Source organism: Lepus europaeus, chromosome 1 (assembly GCF_033115175.1).
Source record: "Lepus europaeus isolate LE1 chromosome 1, mLepTim1.pri, whole genome shotgun sequence".
In the NCBI taxonomy this organism is placed as follows: domain Eukaryota; kingdom Metazoa; phylum Chordata; class Mammalia; order Lagomorpha; family Leporidae; genus Lepus; species Lepus europaeus.
In genome coordinates this window covers 174593186-174618735 of record NC_084827.1, presented here as the reverse complement: position 1 = coordinate 174618735, position 25550 = coordinate 174593186, and the positions used below count along the sequence as shown (strand labels likewise).

The 25550-nt window shown below is 45.7% G+C and overlaps 1 protein-coding gene across 1 annotated transcript in view; it reads left to right on the top strand.

The window, feature by feature from the left end:
• DNER (delta/notch like EGF repeat containing) overlaps nt 1-25550 on the top strand; it is a 396414-nt gene that overhangs the window by 242206 nt on the left and 128658 nt on the right. Inside the window, exon 6 of the mRNA XM_062193179.1 lies at nt 3976-4129. Within this exon, the coding sequence (XP_062049163.1) occupies nt 3976-4129 (154 nt within the window). The remainder of the gene's footprint in view (nt 1-3975; nt 4130-25550) is intronic.

Below are 25550 nucleotides of genomic sequence, written 5' to 3'. Positions count from 1 at the left end.
AGGGAGAGGTAGAGACAGAAGACAGAAAGAAGTCTTCCATCTGCTGGTTCACTCCCCACGTGGCTGCAATGGCCATAGCTGAGCCAGTCTGAAGGCAGGAGCCAGGAGCCAGGAGCTTCTTCAGGGTCTCCTATGTGGGTGCAGGGGCCCAAGGATTTGGGCCATCCTCCACTGCTTTCCCAGGCCCATTAGCAGGGAGCTGGATCAGAAGTGGAACAGCCGGGATTTGAACCAGCACCCATTTGGGATGCCAGCGTGGCAGGCCAGGGCTTTAACACTGTAAGCCACAGTGCCGGCCCTGTGTTTGTTCATTTTTAAGACCCCAGCTCCTAGAAAATTTCCTGGAAATGCTCAGTGAATATTTGTTGAATTGGTGAAAACTTGAATGCATGTATGAATGAAAAATTTTTATCCTCGAAATTTTCAAAGTAAGCTCCCTCCTACTGTCTGAGAAAGTTTCATTAATGTACTAATGGAATATTTGACTTCAAACTGATGAGGAAAATTAAGATTCTGTATTGGTTTTAAAATTAATCTCTGAAGATCACTTTCTCATTTTACCTGAAGCATACTTTCACATACACCTATATGGTAATTTTACAAGGAAGTATCTCTCTGTGAATTGGATAAGCTAATTTTAAAGGTGTCTAGTTTTCCCTTATGCTGCTGGCATTACTTGACCTAGATTGCTGATATCATGGGCAGTGGATTAAATTTCTCCAAGTTAGTGTAATAGTTTACAACTTTCAGTGACCAAACACAGTTTTCTTGAAAAATGCAACAAGTATAGTTTCCTATAACAAGCATTCATGATCTCTTGTAAGTCAACAGTCTTGAAACTGTCAAAACACCTTTTAATAGCTTAGGAAAACTCTTGGTTCTAGGAACAGAGCTAGAAAGAAATCTGACTTCATGGATGACATGATAAAGTATACACAAGACTTAACCAAAATTATATGGTCATGGATATATAAACATTTGGTAATGTCCTTCCTCATTCATCAAAGTTTAAGAATCAACTCAGTGTTTTGCTTTGCCAAAAGCAATTGTTGTGGCATTTCTTCATTTCTTTCAAGGTTCTTGCTTAAAATAAAGCAAGATAAAATATGTAGCTTCTGTTTTAGCTTTAAATTCACTCAAAGTTAACTCAAAGATATTGATTTGGAGACTTGAATAATTTATTTTCAGAAGCAAAATATTATCCATGCAACTCACTAGATGAATTATATGCAAAATGTGTCCCTCAAGTAGCTAAGGAAATTTATCTGCAATACGGAATGCCTGGCTACAAACCAAGTAAATTTTAGAGGACAGATGCAAAGACCAGTGGCACACAGTAGTTTATCATGGCGACCTGGAGATCCACTTTGGAATTCTGTGGGTTGGGTGTGCACAGCATTCCCATTTCATAGGCAGTCACAAGTCTTTGGCTGCACAAGGATCTCCAGGCACAATGTTTGCAAATACCAGATGTATTCTCTGTTGTACATTAAAGCAAAGACAAGATTTTCCTTAGAAGATAGTTTTAGGAAAAGGAGTTTCCTATTTAAAAGGGAACCTTTCTAACAATCCTGGATCTCATACAACAGGAAGAAACTTTTTACATCGTGGAAAACCAGATCTGTGATCAGCCCATTGCTAGAATGCAGAGGGTGTTTCCATTTATCACCGAGAACCTGGAGAATGATAAAAACGCAGGGCAGAAAATGTAGCTCCAACTGAAGCTGGGCTGGGAAAGAGGTGATGTTATCGTTAAGAAGAAAGATGGTTTTTCCAAATTGTTCAGGTTTCTAAGCTACAGCTGAAGAACGCATTCTTAAACTAAAGGGTACTTAATTATGAAGATCATAATCACTTGTCATATTTCCTTTTAAAAAAGACATATTCTGTAACGAAAGGAACACACCTGTCTAAAGGCTGGGAGTTTGGGCAAGCTAAATGTCGTATGTCATTGTCTGGCCCCTTGATTGATTATCTGAGGTCAGGAATCTTCCTCACTTCAGTCACTCATTACCAGGAGCAAGTTCTTATGGTGTGAGATGAAATCTCAGAGCAAGAGAACATTTTTCCTTAGAAATGGAGTCTGTTGGGAGGAGAGGGGAGGGAGAGGTTAAATGGAAGGTGCTAGAAGTATTGCTACAAATAGAATCTAGCTTATATTAAAACCATCGTGTATAGTGACCTAAGTGAGCCTTCCTTCTAGGAACATAAGGTTGAGTCAGTACTTGGAAATCTAGACATTCAATTCATGTAATGATAGATCAGTTTGTCATGGATGGAACCGATAGATAATTTCTATGGAAGCTAAAATGGCATTTGGTAAAATTCAGCAATTATTCTATATTCTACTTAGTGGTTAATTCTATAAACAACCAACTGAGGTCAGACTCAGTCTGGGAGATCCACCAATGACACCTTGAGAACTGGAGAAGTGATGGTGACATTATCATTATCTGCAATTGATATAGGCTCAATTTTTTTCCTTTTTGGCTTTGTGTTACCTGGAAAACCTGAGAATCAACTGAAACCTCTACCCCCTAATGAAAGCTCAGTGTGACAACTGTACCAACAACCTAAAGTTCTGGAATAATCCTTGGAAGCATAATGGGTTTTGCAAGAATAAGATGAGAAAAATATCTCATTATCAATATTTACATAAAAATCAAAATATGCATAGTAAATTGGTCAGTACATACACCAGAACCATAAAGCTGGATAGAGACAAGCACATATTACAGAGAAGACTGGATGAAAATTTCTTCTTTAGGTAGGTGCAGGGTTGTGCTGATGGAGATACTGGGTGGCAACCTGAGTTGAGGATACCTGGAGAGGAGGGCGGAGTCTCTCTCTAAGATGTAGGGCAGGAGTGGGACCAGGAAGGTGGGATGGGTGAGGGGCTGCAGGTGGAACTTTGGAAGAGTAGAAATTGAATACCTGTCCAAATGTGCAGACACACCTGCCTGTCCCTAGGTGCAGGGTTGGGGCTGCCGTTGCACTACAGTGGGTTAAGTCACCACTTGTGACACTGGCATCCCACACTGGAGGACCCATTCAAGTCCTAGCTGTTCTGCTTCTGATCCAGATCCCTGCTAATGTGCTCGAGAAAGCCATGACGTGCGGGGTTTGGGAAGGGAGTTTGGAAAGGTGCTTTTGTCGGTTTTGTTTAGATTTTGTCTTAAGGAGTGAGGTTTACTAATACCTTGTCCTTTGCCTCCCCTCCTGTCCTCTTCATGGGAATGTCCTATTGTGATTTACATTGTTTGAAACGGGCTTTGGAGCCAGCCTTGTGTTTTTCCAGACATGTCATTACCACGAGAGGGCATAAAGAGGGGAGCAAGAAGGCTTGGTCCTATTTGGATTGTTTATAACCCTCTCAGAAATGAAACTTCAAATCCCGTTTAGTTCTTTGTTATGGTCTCTTACCAAGGTAATGTTAATATAATAAACCAAAGAGAATGGTTGCCTGGACAATACTGTTCTTATTTTCCCTTTCTCTCAGGTGGTCTGCATAAGGCTGTTGAGAGTGACTTGGTGAATTCTGTGCTCTGAGTGGGACATTTGGTGACATTTCTGTTGCACACGCTGTCTATGCTGATGGGTTTTCGTTAGTTAGAGTGACATTTAAATTAATGGTGGTAGCACAGTTTATCTGTCTAGCAAAATTGCCATTTCTATCTCAGGTCAGTGAAATTTCATTTTTAGCTTAAAAATGAGTTGTTCTTTCTATTTTAAGATGATTAAAAATGTTTGGGAAAAAAGAATATGAATATAAAGATATGTGTAAGAGATTAAACTAGAGAAACACATGCTATTTCTCATGAATCTATTATCTTAACCTGATGATGCCCTGGCTGGTAGGGTTTAATGTCTCAGTGTTAATGTCATTATAGGCACTGGAGGTCCTTTGTTACTTTGAGCTCACAGCCAAGCATGATTTAGAGAACCTAGGTAACACATGCTGCTTTTGTATCTTAGGCAACGTTTTCCTGTACCTGCGAGGACCAGTACGTGGGCACTTTCTGTGAAGAGTTTGATGCTTGCCAGAGGAAACCCTGCCAGAACAATGGGAGCTGCATTGATGCCACTGAGAAGCAAGATGGGAGCAATTTCACATGTGTCTGCCTCGCCGGTATGGGTTGCATCCTCAATAGTTATTGTGTCATCTCTCTGTAGAATACACACTAATTAAGGATCATTAAACAACACGCTGTTCAGCTGTTGGACAAGGTGACTTCAAGATCTCATTTGATTCAAATGCTCTGTACTTTATATAATCAGAGAATGGGAGGAGGAAGTTCACATGGGGATAAACATCACGTCCATTGCCTTGCTTTCGGATGTTAGAATCCTTCTGCTTTCACATTTTACCTGTTTTGTTCTGGGAAAATGATACTCTTGGTCAAGTAGAGGCCTGGGTGTTTCAAAAACAATCCCTCAAGTATTTACCGAGCGTGGGCTGGCACTGTGCTGGGTGATCATGTTAAGTAACGTATGGAAAATCTGGGATAAACTATGCAAGCTGTTGTATGAAAGCACCTAATCCTCCCATTTGTGTTAATTTCTTTTTGTTGATGTAAGTTCAACTAGCCCAAGTTCCTGGAGCACTGTTCTCCACAATGAGGCACGTCTTTAGCATTCCTTTGTCAGTGTGGGGTATTGTAGGATGTCAGGTTGTGCTTTGTACTCTTTGCTGTACATGGAGCGAGTGGTAGGAGACTATAGTGGTCAGTGTGTCCACACACATCCATGGCACCCACCCAGCTGGACTTATTGCTCAACTCACTTAGTTTTAAACTCCTTGAGAGCAGCAAGGGCTTCCCAGCGAATGTTCTGATATGACTTTGGATGCAGCTTAAAAAGCAAACATCAAGTTACTTTTTTGTTTTGATCAAATAATGTGCAAAATTGGCATTGTGTTTCTTCTTTCTCACCCTGATGCCAGTGTCTGCCACTGGGTGGGGATTCAGGGTGAGGCAGGATCTGGGCGTGGAGAGAGAGTTGGGATGAAGTAGGACTTTGGGGTGATGGAGTACTCATTGTAAGAAGCAAGACCTAACAATGTAGAGCTTTACAAACTGAAAATTGGAAATATGTCACTCACCTGTCCTCACCCACACCTACTCAACTCATAGAACAGCTCAAGAGTTTGGTACATTCTTCCCAGATCACCATGTGTGTTACTGTATGTATGAGCATGTGTTGGCTGAGTGTGTGTATTCCTCTTGCAGGCCAGATGGTTAGGTTTCCTGTACAAATTCTTAAAGAGTGATTGCAGTGTGCACAGTGTTCTGTACCTTGCTCAGTGGGTATTTGTCAGCAGGTCACAGACATCCTTCCCTGTTGGTGCCCACGGAGCAAGCGACTTGGCATCTCCATTTACATGCCCCAGGCCACCTGAAGCTGAGTCACCCCCATGCTGAATTCCTCACATTCCCAGCCCCACACGGCTTGTCTTCCGGTGTCCCACCCACTCTGCAGGCCAGAGCTCCTCCGTGTCTCCTCCTCCCTCTTCTTCCATCTTCTCCCTTCCTGTTAGTGTGCTCCAGTTTGCCACCTGAAGATCACTCAAGCCCACCACCCTCTCTGCACCCCACCGACACCACCTCCAGGCCAGCTGCCTTTGTCCCTACCTGTGCTACAGAGATAGACCCTGCTGTTTTTCTGTCCACTCTCGTGCCTGCTGAACACTGGAACCAACGTGGTTATGCCAAAGAGAGTATAGACTTTCCTCAAGTCCATGATCTTGTACCCTCTCTGTTCCACAAACCTGAGGGTGATGATTTCCAGTGAAAATCAGATGTAGTTGCTTTCTTCTTTAAACTCCTTCATGCCACTTTTCATTTTTTTTTGGAACATATACAAAACCTTTGGCTCATTCTCCACGACGCCTCTTTTGCCTGTTTTTCCAGCCCCTTCTTACCTGCATATCTCCTTTGCTCTGGGTTCCAGACATTTTGACCATTAACCTCTGCGATAGGCAGAACTCCCTTCTTCCCTGGAGTCCTTGTGCCTGGATAGTCCTTTTCTTTTGCCTTTTTGCCTCATTACTAACCCTCAGACCTCTGTTTCAAATGCTTTTTCCTTGGAAGTCTTGGCTAATGCTGTAAGTCTCCACTTCTCTCTTTTATAGCCCTGTGTTCTTTGCCTTCCCAGCCCTGGCTGGTTTCAGCATACATTTACATGCTCGATGCTCTGATTACTCTCTGTCTTCTTTGCCAGAGTTCAGCCCCATGAGAGCAGCGACAGAAAGCAGTTTTTTCATCACTGCTTCCCACAGTGTCTGACAAATTGTGTCTGCTCAGTCGATGTATCAATGAATTAATGAAACAGTATTAATGGGGAATGGTGTTTGAAACCATTCCTCTATCTCTGAATCCTTAGGATGTTTGTGGTGTCTCTTTTATAAGCATTTCAGAAAAAAACGAAAATCCTTCTAGAAACAGTCGCAATCAGAGCTGGTGGATGGAGATTTTCATGATTAGGACTGAAATGATTCCAGTTTGATATTTTACTCAGGTCTGTTATCAAAGCAGATTTCTCTGTGTTTTTAAAGACTCCCATGGACACAGAACTGGAATGATCCTAATCCTTTGTCTATAACACTCTCTCATCTTGTCCACACATATCCTGTTTCTATAGACTAACAGCACCAGTGAAGCCACGGCCAAAACGATGAATTAGATCTGATCACTATCACCTTGTATATGTTAACTGCATTTCTGAACTGCAGCTTAGCATCTCTGCTTACATCTTGGTTTGGAACATTCAGAAGCATAGGTAATTATTTTTGCTTTGTAGTAGGGAAAAGAATTTTACCTCCACCAATGAAGATGATTTGGTTCCTTGCATGTTTATAGCACATAGTGGACACTGGGTTCATCTTGAGCCTCCTAAAAACAGCAGTAGCTAAAACTTTGTCAAGTTGGCAATGGGACCAGAGAGTCACACAAGTGTATCAATTTCAATGATTGTTCTTAGGGTCAGCATGGTGATTGCTGGTAAATTCATAAAGTCATCAAAATTGAGCTGGGAACCCAGAGATGGAAAATTGATCTTAGTTTACAAAATGATCATTCTTTATTTCTTCTGTTAAGACTGCAAAACTATTTTATATCATGATGCTTGTGAAAAAAAAAACAGCAAACTATTGTTTTTATAAGCTACTTTCTAGCAGTAGTCCTGTAATTTCCTGAGTATTACAGATAAAAAATCCTCCCATTTTCATGAAGTGGCAGGAGGCTTTCTCTTAGCGCCAGGTGCCTTTGTGCATTGGTCACGGTTTGGACAAGTTTCAAAAACAATAGGAAACCCCACTGACAGTTATACCTTGTTTTCTGAGGCTCTTCTCAAAAGTGGTATAATTTTCTTTGAATTGTCTACCTGTTGGAAAAAAAATGCCTCTGTGTGAAAGGGGTTCTTCCTAGTTAATAGAATTTAAAGCAGCCACAGAATCACAGCAGCTGTTTCAAATCTTTGCGGCTCCCCTTGAACCTGTCATTTTCCTGTCATCTTTCTCATCAACCCAGAGGGGGCCTCCCGTGCACTGGGGTCTCCCCGCTGTCCTGCTGCTGCTGGCGGCTCCTTGGCTCCCAGCAGCTTTCCTTCATTGCCCTTTCCCAGGGTGAGGTGCGGGAGATTCTCTTCTGCCATGGCCTCTGTTCCTCCTTGTGCCCTGTACAAGAAGCCCTGCTCAGAGGTAGAAGGAATCTAGGAAAAGTTACTCTGGCGCCCAAGCTCCATCCTTGCTGGACTCCCTTTTGGCTTGTTCCTGCGTGTTTCTCAGGCAGGTTTCTTCTTTGTCAATCCCAGTTTCCCGCGTGACTCCTCATGGCGCCGTAGATTTCTCTCCCCTCTGGCTCCCAGCTCTGCCTCTCCATAAGCTTTGACTGTAGTCAGACACACACGCACACAACATAACACAACACACACAGCTAATGTTTTTTCAGTGCTTACCCCCATGCTAAGTGCTTCCCAAGGATACTCTTAGAACATAATGAGTTACGTACCCTTCATCATACTGATTTCACAGACGACAAAACCGGGGCTCAGAGAAGACTGGCAACACGGCTAAGGATATTAGTTAGGGCAACCCTGGGCTATGTTGCAACAGCACCCAAATCCCCAAACCTCAGTGGCTTCCAACAAAAGATTAATGTCTGTTTGAGTCATCGTCTGGTGAGGGCTGGAGTTCACTCAGGGATCCAGGTTCCGTCGTGGTAGGAAGATGGTACACTGAAGAGGTGGGTGCTTTCACCGTTGCAGCTGAAGCCTAAGACTGGACGTGTCCCCGTCACTTCCACCGCATGCCATTGGCCAGCATTCGGTCCCTCGGTCCCTGGAGCGGGAAGGGGGAGCGCGGTGGTCAGCAGCTCTCGCTGTCTTTGCCGTGTCAGGTGCACACATCGGTGACTGCGGGGCCCTGGAAGCCACGTCCTTCTGTGGCCTCCGAGTTCATGTTATTGCCAGTCTTCCCCTGCTCTCTGTTCATGCTGAATTCTTTCCTGTTGCAAATGTGTGAGTCAAGACCAGGGCATCTTTTCAGTCAAACGGATCTCAAAGAGAAAAACCATTAGGCCATATGTCCAAAAAAGGGGAGCTGGCTGCTTAAAAGAAGGCATTTTCTACTTTTCCAAGCACCCATAAAAAGATGATTTTTCAAAAGGAAAACTACATTTCCTTTGCAGAACTACTTATGTTAATTAACATCAACTAAGGGACCTCTGAAACAAGATGTATACACAAGAATCCTCGAACAATGGAAAGTGCAAATGTGCTCTGGTTGTTGCAGGACTGATCATGGGTGATAAGTCTGATAACAATGTTATCTTGTGTGAGGAATGAATTAATTCAAGCCAGGACCTTGTCATCAGAGAACAAAAACTCTTCACGAAGTCTCTTCCTGGGGACCTGTTGTCTTGATCCAATGCTTATTTCCCTTGAGAGAACAGTTTTTCATGAGTGGAAACAGAGCATGCAGCGGGGAATCTGCAGCTTCAAATTTGTTAGTATTTTGGATTTTTTAATTTCTACATCAAGTGCCAGTAGTAAAAAGAATTTTTTTTGATTCGTGGATAATTTAGAGATTATAAATATAGTAGATTGGATTTTGAGTTAAATAGCAAGTTCTTCCCTTTAGTTTTCAAATATAATTGCTTGAGAACAGGAAATGGAGCAGTGGGGGTGCGAACTGGTGCCCATATGGGATGCCCGCACAGCAAGAGGCAGATTTTTTTTTTAAAGATTTATTTATTTATTTATTTGAAAGTCAGAGTTATACAGAGAGAGAAGGAGAGGCAGAGAGAGAGAGAGAGAAAGAGAGGGAGGGAGTGAGGGAGGGGGCCTCCATCCACTGGTTCACTTCCCAATTGGCTGCAACATGTAGAGCTGCATCAATCTGAAGCCAGGAGCCAGTAGCTTCTTCTGGGTCTCCCACATGGATGCAAGCACCCAAGGACTTGGGCCATCTTGTACTGCTTTCCCAGGCCATAGCAGAGAGCTGGATGGGAAGTAGAGCAGCCAGGACATGAACTGGTGCCCAAATGGGATGCCGGTATTGCAGGTGGAGGCTTTACCTGCTATGTCACAGTGCCAGCACCAAGAGGTAGCTTTTACCCATTATATAAGAGTGCTGGCCTTGGGAGATTTTTTTTTTTTTAATTTTAGATTCATTTATTTATTTGAAAGGCAGAGTTCTAGAGAGGCAGAAGCAGAGGCAGAGAGAGAGAGGTGTCTTCCATCCCTTGGCTCACTCCCCAGATGGCTGCAATGACCAGAGCTGCACCAGTCCAAAGTCAGGAGCCAGGATCTTCTTCCAGTTCTCCCAAGCGGGTGCAGGGGCCCAAGGACTTGGGTCACCTTCTAGTGCTTTCCCAGGCCATAGCAGAGAGACGGAGCAGCAGTGGAGCAGCTAGGACTTGAACCAGTGCCCATATGGGATGCTGGCACAGCAGGCAGCAGCTTTACCCACTATGCCACAGTGCCGGCCCTGGGAGATGGTTTTAAAACTAGTAAAAACATTGATAAAAGTCAACAACATGTTTGTGTGATATAAATGGATTATAGATTATAGTCAATAAACTTTCTATTTGGGGGTAATTTTATCAAGTGTAAATAATATTTTTCTTGAAATTATCTTACAATATATTCAAAATTAAGGAGATAGCCAACAGCATCAAATCCTGCAGGGGAATCAAGGGGATGTTATTGGTTTTGGAGCAGGACTTGTTCAAGTCATTGGTGGCCAACCATGACCTTGACCTCATATGGGCCACAGCAGAAGCTTTGAAGTCTCTCTAGAATACTTTAAAGTCAGAGGTAGGGGAGGGAAGCTAGAAGTTGCCGAACACTTTGAAGGACTCCAAACTCATGTCTGGAGATAGTCATAGCCACTAGGTTTTCCTCCTCCTCCTCCTCCCCCCTCCCCCTCCCCCCCCCCCTCCTCCTCCTTCTTCTTCTTCTTCTTCTTCTTCTTCTTCTTCATTTATTTTATTTATTTGAAGTGCAGAGGGACAGTCAGAGACAGAGAGAAAGAGAGAGAGAGATCTTCCATCTGCTGGTTCACTCCCCAAATGGCTGCAACAGCTGGGGTTGGAGCAGGCTGAAGCCAGCTGCCTGGAACTCTATCTGGGTCTCCCACGTGGGTGGCAGGAAGTACTGGGCCATCATCTGCTGCCTTCCCAGGCATGTTAGCAGGAAGTTGGGCCAAAAGTGGAGCTTCCAGGTCTTGAATCAGTGCTCCAATATGAAATACTGGCATTTGAGGCTACAAAGCAGACTCATAGAATGACAAATGCCCTAACCAGCACTCTGACCTCAGAATCAGCCCTTAAGGCATTCAGATCTGGCTGAAAAGCCCATGAGAGCATTTCAGTCATGGAAAGCCAAGACGCTGTGGCAAAGATGATCTACATGAAGCATCTTTGTGAGTGAGATCCTGGTGGAAAGAAGGGGCCATCAAAGAAGGATGTACTTTTCTCTGAATGGAGGAGAGAACTTCTACTTTGCTTATGGCCTTGTCTAAATACTGATGGAATTTTTGGACTCAAAAGGCTTCCATAGCATTGGCAGCTCATGTCAAGAGCCTTGGGTGGGCCAGTGCTGCGGCTCACTAGGCTAATCCTCTGCCTGCAGTGCTGGCACGCTGGGTTCTAGTCCTGGTCGGGGCGCCAGATTCTGTCCCGGTTGCTCCTCTTCCAGTCCAGCTCTCTGCTGTGGCCCGGGAGTGCAGTGGAGGATGGCCCAAGTGCTTGGGCCCTGCACCTGCATGGGAGACCAGGAGGAAGCACCTGGCTCCTGGCTTTGGATCAGCACAGCACACCAGCCATAGTGGCCATTTGGGGGGGTGAACCAATGGAAGGAAGACCTTTGTCTCTGTCTCTCTCACTGTCTAACTCTGCCTGTCCAAAAAAAAAAAAAAAAAAGCCTTGGATGATCATTGACGTCATAAATAAGAGTGTCAATTGTTAAATCAACAACAGGAATCACTGTGCACTTGTTCCCCATGTAGGACCTCTGTCCTTAATGAGTTGTTGTCCTTAATTAATGGTAAAACTAGTCTTCAAACAGTCCTTTATACTTTGTGTGTCTGTGTGGGTGCAAACTGTTCAACTCTATACTAAGTAAAGATTTCATCTTCTGTATATAAAAATTATTAAAAATGAATCTTAATGAGGAATGGGGTGGGAGAGGGAGTAGGAGGTCATGTGGGAGTGGGAGTGGGAAGGCGGGTATAGAGGAAAGGTCCACTATATTCCAAAAGCTGTATCTATGAAATTTATATTTATTAAATAAAAGCTTTCTAAGAGGCTGGCGCCGTGACACATTAGGTTAATCCTCCGCCTGCGGCACCGGCATCCCATATGGGCACTGGGTTCTAGTCCTGGTTGCTCCTCTTCCAGTCCAGCCCTCTGCTGTGGCCCGGGAGGGCATTGGAAGATGGCCTGAATGCTGCGGCCCCTGCACCTGCATGGGAGACCAGGAGGAAGCAACTGGCTCCTGGCTTTGGAACGGCACAGCGCCGGCCGTAATGGCCATTTGGGGGGTGAACCAACAGAAAGAAGACCTTTCTCTGTCTCTCTCACTGTCTATAATTCTACCTGTCAAATAAAAAAAAAGCTTTATAAAAAAAAGAAATAACTGGCATTGCAACTGGAAGCTTAATCCACTGTGTCACAACACCAAGCCTGCCACCAGGTTTTCATGTGGCTGAAGAGCTATGAACCCTCAGAGTGATGCTCGTCTGAGAGCAGGATGTGAGACTACCTGAGCAGCAGGTGCAAGCTGCTCCAAGGGTACATTCACAGGCAAAATTACTGTGAGGAGCAGAGTCAGAAGTCACTGTGTTGGTTAATTCTATGTGTCAACTGGACTGGGCTACTTGGTGCCCAGATGCTTGCTCAGACGTTATTCTGAGTGTGCCTGTGAGCTCCTTTCTGGGTAAGATCAACATTTGAATTGGTTGACTGAGCAAAGCAGATGGTCCTCACCAATCAATTGAAGGCCTAAATAGAACTAAAAGGCTGAGTGGGAGGGCGCTCCGCCTGCCTGGCTCCCTGAGCTGGACATCAGCCTTTTCCTGCCTCCACACTTGAGCTCACACGTTGGCTCCTCTTGGGTCTCCAGCCTGCCAGCTTTCAGATAAGAAATTACACCATCGGTTCTCTGTTCATGCCAAACCCTGTGGCTTGCACACAGTACACATGCGATGTGTGATGGAGCTGAAATTTAACTTCTTTAATCAGGATGTATTTTATAAAAGCCTTCTAATCTCAAGAATATAATTTTTTCCTCAAAGGAGCTATTTCTTTCTCTGCAAAGAATAGCTGTGGTGCAGGTTCAGAACCACCACTGCCAAAATATTATTAGCTTTATACAAAGCCTTGTGCAACTTCAGAGCACGACATTGTTCTGACTAATTGGTGATTTCAGCCTATTTTTAAAAACTCGTCATGTCTGAGGCAAGGGGAATGTAGGGTGTGTTCCCGTGCCAGCTTTACTCTTTCAAACGCTGTTTGAGGAAGTGTCAGTGCCTTTTGGTTGTTGGTCTGTAGTGGGTCACCTCTTCCTTGAAACAAACCCTGTTGAAAATGTGCTGGGAGTCCTGAAACAGTCTTGTTCAGTGCAGGAAGGTTGTGCACTCGCGCGTTCCTGAATGCAGCTTTTAGAAAGTAGGCTCGTTTAGGATTTCAGATTGGAAGAAACCCCAGAACTTGCCTCTGCAAGTGAAGTGTGGAAGCAGAGTTGGCTCCATGGGGCTGGAGGACTTGTCCAGGGTCGCAAAGCCCATGGAGAAGTAGGAACTCTCTGTGTGCTTCATTGAGACCAAGAGTACGCATCACTGTAACGTGTGTGGGTACTTCAGAAAGCTCGTGGAAAGCAAGATTGAAAGGTTTGGAAATGCATGCACAGTTTTTTTCATAATATGTACTTTCCAAGAAATTTTTGAAAGATTTATTATAGATGGAGGGAGGGTTGGAGGACAAGCTCTCCTTCCTGGCTTGCTCCCCAGTTGCCTGTATTGGACAAGACTGGGTTGGGCTGAAGTGAGGAGCTGGGAGCTTAATCTAGATCTCCTACATGGGTGGCAAGAACCCAAGAACTGGAGTCATCCTTGCTGTGTTAGGGGGAAGCTGGAGTCAGGAGCAGGAGTTGGCTGTTGAGGGCAGGTGTTCTGGTAAGCGATGTAGGCATCAGAATCAGGACCTTAATTGCTAGGTTAAATGCATGCCTGTCCCTGAAGTTTCTGAAAACCCCCTTAAGTGCCGGACTTCAAGGTTTTTTTTTTTTTTCCAGCAAAATTAGTTTATTATGCATCCATTTTTCCATGAACTTTTTTATGTTAACAGTTTGCAAATTTTCTATTAGCTATTACAGAGTAGAAGATATGGACATTTCTGATATATTAGGAATATATTATCCCCAGAGTCACTTGTCACCCCTCAAGACCAGAGAGAGCACCAGTTGATATTTTGGGGAAGAAAACAGTTGTATCATGGCATGCTGAAGTTCCAACCTAGCCTCTTGAACTAACTGGTCCCGTGACCTTGTGGGGTCATCCTAGCCTTTCCTAGACTCAGATTTTTCCCATCTTAAAAATAGGGGTTGTTACAAGGATCATCTGTTTATTTGATGTCATTTATGAAATCCACTAAACGCCAGGTGCTTTCTCAGAGCTGAGAATGGATTTGCAGACAAAGCGAAGTTCCTGGGTTCACGAAAGTCATAAGGAGCATAGGGAGTCATAGGGAGCATTTGAATAAGCAAGAAGCATACATGTGTGTTCTTTGTTGTGTATATTTATAAACGTGTATATGTGTATGTTTGCATATATGTGTATGGTGTGTGTATCCGTGTGTGTGTCAAGAGAAAGGATCAGGTAGTGATGAGGGCATGAAGAAAAAAATTAAACAGAGAAATGGGAGTAGGGTTGTAGAGAGGGTGGTTAGGTATAGCCTCTCCAAGGTGGAAATTCTTGGGAGGAGACCTGGACTGGATGAAGTAAGCTTGTTAACCAAGTGACTGTTGGAGGTATAGTGTTCCAGGCAGAAGGAACAGCGACGTGCTGTGGTCTGAACGGTCATATGTTGAATCCTGATCACAAGGCCATGGTAGCTGAAGGTGGGCCTTGCAGGGGTGAGTAGGTCTTGAGGTCTCCTCTTATCAGTGGCACTGATGGGAACGGCCCTCCACGAGCAGGGGGTTCTCCCCTCAGGCTGAACTTGCAAGCTTGCTGGTCTTGGACCTCACAGGCTCCAGCACTGTGAGCAGTAACAGTCTGTGGTATCAATCACCCAGTGCAAGGAGTTACGTTATCGTGCAGGGTGAAAGGACCATGCAGAGGTCCTGAGGCAGGAATGTGTTATAAGTGTTTAAGGAACCAGAAGGGACCGCAGAGCTTTGGAGGAATCCGGACCAGGCCATGGAAGAAGGACAGGGATTATCCTAAGTGCTGGAAGCCATGGAGGATATGGGTGGGGTGGGCCATCTGATTTCTCTCTTAAAAGGATCCTATGGAGCCTGGCAGAGTGCAGACGTGCGGAGGGCACAGTTGGAACCAATTAGGAGGCTGTGACTGTCCAGGCAAGAGATGGGGCCAGCTTGACCACTGTGGTACTGGAAGTAGTGGGAAGCCTTTGAGTTGGGATGTATTTGAAGACAGAGCAGGTAACCTGTGGTGGCGTGGATGTCAAGCGTGAGAGGAAGTGGGAGTTGAGGATGATGCTGAGGTTTGTTTTTCAATATACAGTCCATATTCCATTGAGGTGGACAATCTAGTGGGGTTTGGTTTATTTACAGAATTATACACCCATTATCACACAGTCAATTTTGGAATATTTCACCACCCCCCGAAGGAGTCCCCTTCTCTTGATCTGCCATCCCCATCTCCCCTACCCTTGCCCTCGGCAACCACTGGACCACTTTCTGTCTCTATAGATTCGCCTCTTCCGGATGTGTTACGTAAGCTGAACTGTGTGATGTGTAGCTTTCTGTGCCCATCGTCTTACCCTTAGCATCACGTGATCAAGTCCACCCTGCTTCGTGTGTCTGGCTGTGTTCTTTTTCATGCTGGAATCACAGCCATTGTCTGGTACACCGTGCCTTGTTGGCGCGTTCACCTACTGACGGACATGGGGCTTATGTGTTCATTTAGGCTTCTGTGAGTAGTGCTGCCCAGAGCCTCACACATACTGTGCTGTCTCTTCTCTGCCTCCTGGAAACTCGTGCTTCTGATGTTCTCTCCCTTTCTCTGCTGAATTCCAGGTCTGTCCCTACTTCTTACCCTCCAGATCTTCTCTGTCTCAAAGTAGTCCCCAAAGGGCATGATAATCTAGTAAGGATTGGCACCATGGTGTAGTAGGTTAAACCTCTTCCTGCAGCGCTGACTTCCCATATGGGTGTCAGTTCGAGTCCCAGCTGTTCCACTTCCAATCCAGCTCCTTGCTAACAGCCTGGGAAAGCACTAGAAGATGGTCTAAGTACTTGGGCCCTTGTACCCCCTTGGGAGACTGGGAAGACACTCCTGCCTTTGAATCAGCCCAGCTCTGGCTGTTGTGGCCATTTGGGGAGTGAACCAGTAGATGGAAGACCTCTCTCTATCTCACCCTCTGTATGCCTCTACTCAGCCTCTCAAATAAATCAATATTTTTTTTTAAAAAAAGAATATAGTGAGTCCTTGCTGCTGCTTTCATATGTGCACCCCTCTTCTTCCTCCTCCTCCAACTCCTTTTCCTTGTCTGCCTCCTCTCCTCTTGTCCCCTCTTTTCCTACACTTTCATCTCCATTTCCTTTCCCCTCTCCTCTCGCTTCTTCATTGCTACCACATATTGCATTTATCCAACTTGTAATTTGCCACCCGCTCCCTGACACTGCTTTTCTGTTTGTGTGGTGAAGCGGCTTCTCCAAGATCACTGGTGGCGTCCGTCTCACTGTTGGTTTTCAGGCTGTTTCCTGGTCCTCCTCCTGCTGATGTCGCTCCTCTGTTTGGGGCCATTTCTCTGATTCCTGGAGCACCGACCTGTGTCCATTCCTGAGACCTCTGCAGGCCTCTCCTCCTCCCTCTCCGGCTGTTTCCTCTGCCCGTGGTACTCGTCGCTCACCCTGAGCTGTCTCCAGGCGGATCACTTCCAGACCCTCCTTCCAGCTTGGCCTCCTGTTTCAGCACCAGCATGTTTATTAGACTTGGCATTGATGCATCCGCTTGTACCTCCTCCCCAGACAGACTCTAGCCCAGGTTCACCTTGCTGGCAACCCCGTGCCTCCCACACATGCCTGCAAATCTGGCTTTTTCCTACATCTCCGACTTCAGTCAATGGTGCCCTGGTTGCTCTCTTGACACAGCCAGAGGCTCAACCATTATGGCTGATGCCCTCGTCTCATTTATCTTTGGACAGTCACCAAGTCTGCTTTATTTACAGTGATTCTCCATCTGGCCCTGCACTTCCCTCTCCATGGCCGATATGTGGATTCAAGCTGTTGTCATCTGCTGCCTGAATGACTGTGACAAGCCTCTCTCATGCCACACTGCTTTGCTCAAAATTGCCAGTAGGGTACTCAGGAAACCCACACCTGGGCTGACCAGAGAGCCAACCTTGGCTGAGGAGTCAGCTTCCTGAGTGCCAAGCCTGCTCCTGCCGTGTGTGTGTGTGTGTGTGTGACCTTGGGCAGGGATGTGGTCTCAAAGGCTGTCAGCTGTCTCTGTGTGGACTGCAGGGGGGCTTGGTATTCGGCGCATCCCTGAATACCACTGGTTGCTGTGAAAATTGGATCAGGTGATCCATGTGGCGGGCTCTGAGAGGCAGCTGGCGCATGGGAAGCAGTGCACACTTGTCAGCTGCTGCTGTTCTGCAGCCCTGCCTAGCGCCCTGCCGCTGCTTCCTCTGCCAGCTCGCTGAGGCCTCTCACTCTGATGAGCCGTGGTGGATCACCTGTGACCCTCTGGGAAGCCCGCAGGAGAGCTGGCCTGGAGTGGGCCACTCCTGGGGCAGGCCTTGCTTGGCTCTCACGGTCCTTTCAGGTGGGTTTCACGAAGGAGAGAGAGGACACAAGATGAGTAATGAGCACAGGGTTGGGTTTCTGCAGTCCTGGGCTGAATTCCAGGCTGAGTCACCCGCAGTTCTTCTTAGCTCTTCTGATCCCAGGTTTTCTTATCAGTGAAGGGGAATACTGGTATTGACCTTGTAGAACAGAATCCATGCAAGAACACACACACACACACTTATGAGTGCATGACACATGTGTTTACACACATCCCCATTTGCACATATCACACAACCTGCACACATGCACAGTAACAGTGCACATACATGCACAAAACCACACACATGCATGTAACACACATCTAAATACGTGTGTACACACACACACATGTACCCACATGCACACAGACATGCACACCAGCACAGAATAGGTGAGTCATAAGGGGCAGTTGGCAGCCTCTGAGCACCACTGAGAAAGAGGAGGGTGAGCAGGACTGGAGCTCTCATTCTGTCTTCAGAGGCACATTGCCCTCTCCCCACCCCACATCCAGGTTTGAGGGCCCCTTTACAGATACTTCATTTTGGCCAGATCACTGCACCTGCTCCAGGGAGAAGGGACAGAGGACTTATAAGGTGTTGCCCCAAATGGAAATGATTGTGTTAGCAAGTGACCAACCTATAATACATCTATACTACGGATATACTCCACACAGAAACCCTCAGAGTTACCACCTTAGTGACCCCAGCTCCTTTGCATGTGGAGTGCACTGTCTTCCAGCTGTGCCTGACTTGTCACTACTCCCCTGGTGTTGCTTGCTCTACATGAGCAGGTCCTTTCTTCTCATCTGCAGTGTAAGCTCCCTGAAGGCACGATGTGTTCCTAGATTTTAGATGCCCGAGATGTGAATTTTCATTCCTCCCAAAAAAAAACCCTTCCTGAAAAAGCAAATTAATACCTCCTTGATAGTTTATTACATGAGCTTACAATTCTACGGATCAATATCTCCCCTAAACCACCCCTGAATTTGCCTGTCCTAGAACACACGTTCTTAAGAAATTTACATTTTTTCATCATTTTGGGTTCAGTGTCTCAAGAGTGATCTTCAGGACACACTAAATGAAAGGAAATCCTCCCCTCTCTGTAGTCACCATATCAGAAGATATAGGAGTCATAGATTCTAACCTACATCAATATCACAATGTCTTATTCATTCCTCTTAGAATGAAAGGGTTTATCTGCAAAATACTCAAGCATGATGGTTATACAGTTACTAACTTATTTTATTTTGAGCACCTTATGATGCCCGTGGCACTGAGGTGAGAGTTGGGACAAAATAATCAATACTTATCCTTAAATAATAAGGAGGTGCATCTGGAAAGAACACAATAGCAGGTGCAATTGTGGAACTGAAGGGCTCCCACTCTCACGTGCACACAGATATGCCGACAATGCTGCCATGAAAAGCTCTTTTCATGTGATATAATGTTTGATTTTCACCCATTTTACTTGGATCTTTTTCCTCTGTAACCCACATTATGTGTATAATTCTTTTTTTTTTGACAGGCAGAGTTAGACAGTGAGAGAGAGAGACAGAGAGAAAGGTCTTCCTTCCATTGGTTCACCCTCCAAATGGCCGCCATGGCCAGTACTCTGTGGCCAGTGGGCTGCGCTGATCTGAAGCCAGGAGCCAGGTGCTTCCTCCTGGTCTTCTATGCGGGTGCAGGGCCCAAGCACTTGGGCCATCCTCCACTGCCTTCCCGGGCCACAGCAGAGAGCTGGACTAGAAGAGGAGCAACCGGGACAGAATCCGGTGCCCCAACCGGGACTAGAACCCGGGGTACCGGTGCCGCAGTTGGAGGATTAGCCAAGTGAGCTGCGGCGCCGGCCGTGTATAATTCTTAAGTAATATCGATATATGCTATTTTTATATACTTGTTTTCCTGCTAGTGGTTCTCAAACTTCAGTATGTATCTCGTATCAGAATCATCTGGAGGGCTTCTTAAACCACACATCGCTGGCTCCCCCCTACAGTGGCTGCTTCAGCAGGTCTGGGATGATGCTGATCCAATTCCATTCGTAACATGCTCCCAACATCCCAACATCGTGCTGGTGCTGCTGGTTTGAGGACCACCTTTCAGAGCCACTGCTCCAAATTTCTTGTTAAAGACTGTGAGATCAAACAATATCAGCATATTGCTTTGCGGTTTTAAAACCTATACATCTATACATTCTTCATTTAACCCAAAGTATTGAGCCACCTAGAACATGCAGGCACCATGAAAGGTGTTACGGATTCAAGGGTGCAGCTGATGGAAGTGAGGACTGCTGCTTGGAGTTGATCTCATGCAGTCATTACGGCTGTCCTAGGAGCTAGCCATCATTATGCTCATTTCACCTCTTACAGAAATGAGGGTCAAAGTCAGTCCCTGTGTGCCCGCACTCATATCTGATCACTGCATTGCCATCCTACATCCTTTACTCCCCAAGCCGTTGTCCGTGCAGCTGTGTCTCCTGCTTGTTTGCTTATTGGATGTGGTTGCTTTTGTGTTAGCCTTGAGATTCATTTTTCTAATTCTGCTGAATGTCAGCTTTCTCTCACTTTCTCATTTTAATTGTATTTTACTGATCGCCTTTCATAGATGGGCCTCACAGAGCTTTCCTTCTTTTCCTTGGTTTTAAAATCATGTTTGCATTTGTCCAGATGTGCCCGTGTTCCTCCTGCCAGTGGATCTCACTGGTGTCTTCTGTTGAGTGATTTCTGCCTTTCAACTTTGAAATTGGATGCCTCTGAGACAGAGTGTCTTGGAGGTGTACAGATTCCTGCTATTTATTTCTTGCTTCACTGTGCTAATATTAGGCGCTCCATTTCAGCAGCAGCGCCTGAGGCCCTGGGGCCGGCTGCTCACATCCCTCGAGGGTGAGAGCTGAGACTGGTGGCTTCTCTTGGTAGCATCAGGCTTTCCATCTGAATCCTGCAGCTTCACCTCTCTGCACCGACCAGACTATAAAAAGAGCAGGAGTGTTAAAAATAGCTCCCACCACAATCCCCACGCTGGAAGCTTTCAGGACAGCTCTCGGAAGAAGCAATTAGATTCCACCTCACACAGCCAAAGCAGCATGGAGGAAAGTCATCTGTGTTTCAGTGGAGGCACTGAGAAATAAACGTCCTAAAGACAATTGTGCAGCAATGGGGGTTGCATTTAAAAAAATGCAACTGATTAACTGCAGTGTGTGTGTGCGCGGTTATTTTTTGTTTGTTTGTTTTGATAGTCTGATTCATTTAGCCACCTTTGCTTATACTTCATGTGATTTCCACTGACCTCTAGAAGGCTTTCCTTCATTTGGAGGTTATAGGCAGTAAAGGTTATGCTACGTGGGTGAACGGGGTGGTGTTTTAACAATTATATTTCTAGAAATTCAGATTCTACTTCAATATGGTTTTCTCCAAGGCATTTAGGTAGTCATAGGGAAACCTTCTCTCTTCATAAGCTAATAAATTTTCATTTGTATTTTACAACTAAATACAAAATAATGTGAAACCAAATACTCCAAATTGATATTAGTCCAAATGTAATCCGTTAACACCCACTGAATGGTTTTATAATTTAATGCATTTCCCTAAAGGTATCTGATCAGCTCCTACCTTTTGTCCTTTAAGTAAATGTATTCTCTAAGCCTCCCTTGCTGATACATGGGCTTTATTTCAGCTAGCATCACTGCTCATAGCCAAACTGCTTTAAAAGCAGTAAACCTCAGTTAATTTTCCCAGTGGTACCATATGTCCTCAAAAGACGACCTTGCTATACACTTCCTGAATCACCACTTTTCTTATATCTGTGTCGTACTAGAATGTTCTTCAAAGAGACAGTAAAACCTCTGTGACCCCCTAGGAGGATAGATCAGTATTTCCAATAGTCATCAATTTTTTTAAAGATTATTTATTTATTTGATAGGCTGAGTGAGCAAGAGAGAGGGAGAGATAGAGAAGGTCTTCTGTCTGCTGATTTAATGCCCAGATGGCCACGACAGCCAGGGCTGAGCCAGGCTGAGGCCAGAAGCCAGGAATGTCATCCTGGTCTCCCACGTGGGTGCCAGGCCCCCAAGTACTTGGGCCATCGTCCACTGCCTCCCCAGGCACATTAGCAGGAAGCTGGATTAGAAGCAGAGCAGACAGGACTTGAACTGGCACTCCCATATGAAGTGCTGGTGTCGCGAATGGTGTCTTACCCTGCTTCGCCACAGCACAGCCCCCTCATCTATTTTTGAACCAATTATTTTTACTGATTCGTTGACTATCACAATAATACGTTCCACAGTGACACAGTGTTTAGAATCACTTTCCTTTAAAATGGTCTTTAATTTGCTGGAAGTTACAACTATTCCTAAGGGTTCTGATTGGTGGCAGTGTTCTCAACTGTCTGTTTCTGTGCTTTAGAAAGTTCTGGATTCTGTTTTAGGGAAGATAAGAGGCCTTTGGACAAAAACCAAGGGTTTGAGTCCAAAGGACCAAGGTCCCATTGACTTAAGGCAGGGCTTCCCACGCTTGCGGTAGACATTTTGACTGGGTGGCTCTTTGTTGTAGGGGCTTTCTTGTGTATCAGGATGCTTGGCAGTGTGCCTGGCCTCTGCCCACTGGTGCCATCGCACCCCCGGAGATATGGTAATAAGCGGTTTCTCCAGACTTTGCCAAATGAACCCTGGGGAGAGGACCACCCTGGGTGATAACCAGTGCCCTACAGAACTAAATTCAGGAGGGGAAGTTAGGGGAGAAAAGGATGAAGAGTTTTCTTTCCCCCTTGTTAATTTCCCATGAAGCGGGGACCTGTTAGAAGCTCCCAACACCAGCCGGAGAGGCAGGATTGAAGTTCAGAAGAGAGTCAGTTAATTCTCCTCTCAGCCCAGTCTGACCGGGGAGGGGGAGGGAGGGGCCCTTTGGCAAGGCAACTCTTCATGCCGGTGTTTCTCAAGCTGAGGACACGGGCTTTGTTTGCACACAAGGTGATTTTGGCAGCATGATTTTGAGATAATCACTTTTTATTTTAAAAGCAACGTATTAATATTAATGTGCATTAGGAAGAACAGCTCCTAGCATCCTTCTCCCATGTTGTTCTAGGTACCCTTGCTTAGGGAAAGACAAAATTTAACTTGAAATATTTAGCTGATTTTAAGGCAAAACCTTTAAGCAAATAGATTCATTCCTTTGACAAATATTTGTGCCAGGAGATGTTTATGTATTGAGGGCCCAGCGATTAAGGCAGACAAAGTCCTGATTCTCACGGAGTTTATGCTTGAAAGGACACCAAAACAAACAAAAAAAGAAAGAAATCTCACGCAATGATAAACATAGTAAATATCATATCAGGCATTCAGGAGCCCCAGGCGCACATAGGGGGCTCCCTGGATGGCACCTTTTTGTGGGGAGGCACCAAGTCTATGTGTGTGTTGTCAAGTGGAAATAAACACCAAGTTGGAGAGCAAAGGAAGGCAGGTGGTCAAGGTCTGAACAGGTGGGGTCTGAACTTAGACCTGACTGAGGAGCCAGGTGACCCTGGAAGGGTTCGTCAGAGGGAGTAGCTGTGCAAGGCCATGATGGGGTCGCTGCTGTGCTAGAATGGCTCTGGTGCTCAGGGAGGACTCTGAATTTGGCTTTTGTGTTTGCTGCTTTGTGAAAATTAAACTCAGAAACTACAATGATTCTCAAGCTCTGTTGAACACCCCAGCTGTGCATTGATTTAAACGTGTCTTCCAACTTAAGATGGCCGATAAAAATTAATTTTTAAAAAATATTTATTTATTTATTTATTGGAGAGTTGGAGTTATAGAGAGAGGGAGAAGGAGAGGGAGAGGGAGAGGGAGAGAGGGAGAGAGGGAGAGAGGGAGAGAGGGAGAGAGGGAGAGAGGGAGAGAGAGAGAGAGAGAGAGAGAGAGAAAGAGAAAGGTGTCTTTCATCTGCTGGTTTACTCCCCAACTGGCTGCAATGGCCAGGGTTCGGCCAGGCTGAAACCAGGAGCCAGGAGCTTCTCCTAGGTCTCCTGTGTTGGTGCAGGGCCCCAAGTACTTGAGGCATCCTCCGTTGCTTTCCCAGGTGTGTCAGAGGGAGCTGGAAGAGGGGCAGCTGGGACTGGAATCTGCTCATCTAGGATACTGACACTGCAGGCCTTGGCTTAACCCACTGCACTAAAGCACTGCCCCTAAAATTTAATTTTTATTAATTAAATTTTAAAATAACCAGGACTGACAGATTCTCTCATCCACCACGTCTCCACAATCCTAATAGGTTCTGGGCATCCCAGCAGGTGCAGACCCAAACACCAAGGACTTGGCCTGTGTCATTGCTCCTCATCTCCACATGTGTTTTCTCCTCTTTCTGATTATTGGGCCCCTATCATCCACAGACGAGTTCTGTTATTCTAAGACAGTTGCAATTCTTGACCCAGGTGAGTAGGAGTTGGCCCACAGATTCCGAGAGAGAAGTTTCTGGCTTTCTCGTAAGTCCTGAGCCTTTGTGCGGTTCTTCCCATCTTTGTGATGAGCACACACAGGTGACACCATCCAAGAACAGCCCACTCCAAGGCCACACTCTCGTAAAGGGTCTGACGGCAGAATCCACAGTCCCTGGGTTCCAGAGTCGTCACCACCTCCTTGTTCCGATATTATCTGTAGCCCCTACTAGGGCTGCAGCAAGGGGCCAGTGTTGTGGTATAGTGAGTTAAGCCACACCTGCAACTCTGGCCTCCCATATGGATGCTGGTTTCAATCCCGACTGCTCCATTTCTGTTCCAGCTGTTCTGCTGATGCACGTGGAAACGTGGCAGACGATATCCCAAGTGCTTGGCTCTGTAGCCATGTGGGATTCCCAGAGGGAGTTCCTGGCTCATGACTTCAGCCTGGCCCAACCTAGGCATTGTGGCCATTTGGGGAGTGAACAAGTGGAGGGCAGATTTCTATTTCTCTCTCTTACTCTGCCTTTCAAATAAAAAAAAAAATTTAAATTGCTGGAGTAAACTTTTCTCCCTACTTAGTTGCATTTGGTACCTTTTTTTTTTTTTAAAGCTTTCCTGCCATATTCGTGTCTCCCCAACCTGGCACTAGAGGTGACTTTGCTACACGTTTGCTTGGTCTTCCAAGCTGTATGTAACCTCTCCTGTCCATATTCTGATTTTGCAGATGAAATTCCAACACAATTCCACCAGCGCCCCCCAACAATGTCCATGCTGCCTTTCCCAGGAACTTCTCCCTTACATGACAACTTCAGGTCCTTGCCGCCTTCTTCTTCGCAGGGCTGGTCTGTGAGAGTTGAATCTGCTCACGTCCCGGGTCATCCCTGGGGCCCCAGTATGAACATGGTGCTAAGACCTGTGAGGGAGCTTGGCCAACATGGGAAAGGACAAGGCCCCAGGCGGTGGCAGCCTCGTGGTCAATGGTGAGAGTGGGCCAGGATGAAGGGGCGAAGCCAGATCTGCCTTTTAGTGGGAGGGCGAAGTTTTAGGGGTTATCCCTAACCCTTTGGGAAATCACTGGAAGGTTTTCAGTATTGGAAAATGAGATATAAATTCTATCTTTAGAAGGACCTCCCGGGCTACTTGTCTGTCTCACAAGAACTCGGTATCTGGGACGATTCTCCTGTCTTTGATTCGTGGAGAGGAAGGAGTGGAGGAGGCGAGGTGGATGGGAAGGCATGGGCTGGAGACCCCTGCTGGAGTCCCAGGCAGTGTTGTCTGGGAATAGGCTCTGGGGTGGTGGGAATAGGTTGTGACCATGCTTATGGTCCAGCTGTGAGGAGGAGTTATGGCAACAGCCGAAAGGAAAGGGACTTTGACAGTTACTGGTATTTGTCTTGTACTCCGGAACCAGAATGAAGGACGTTTGTCACCGTTGAGCATTCCTGGAGCGTATCAGTGACATCCACAGCTTTTCTGTGCCTTTGTGTGGGCTTCTCTTGTGTCTTGTCAGTCTTTCACTTGGGAACTTATAGCATAGGCTTTTAAGGCTGAAATGCTTGTGTGTGTGTGAATGTGTGTGTGTGGGTGAGTGTATGAGAATGTGTATGTGTGTAGGAGTATGTGTGTGAGTGT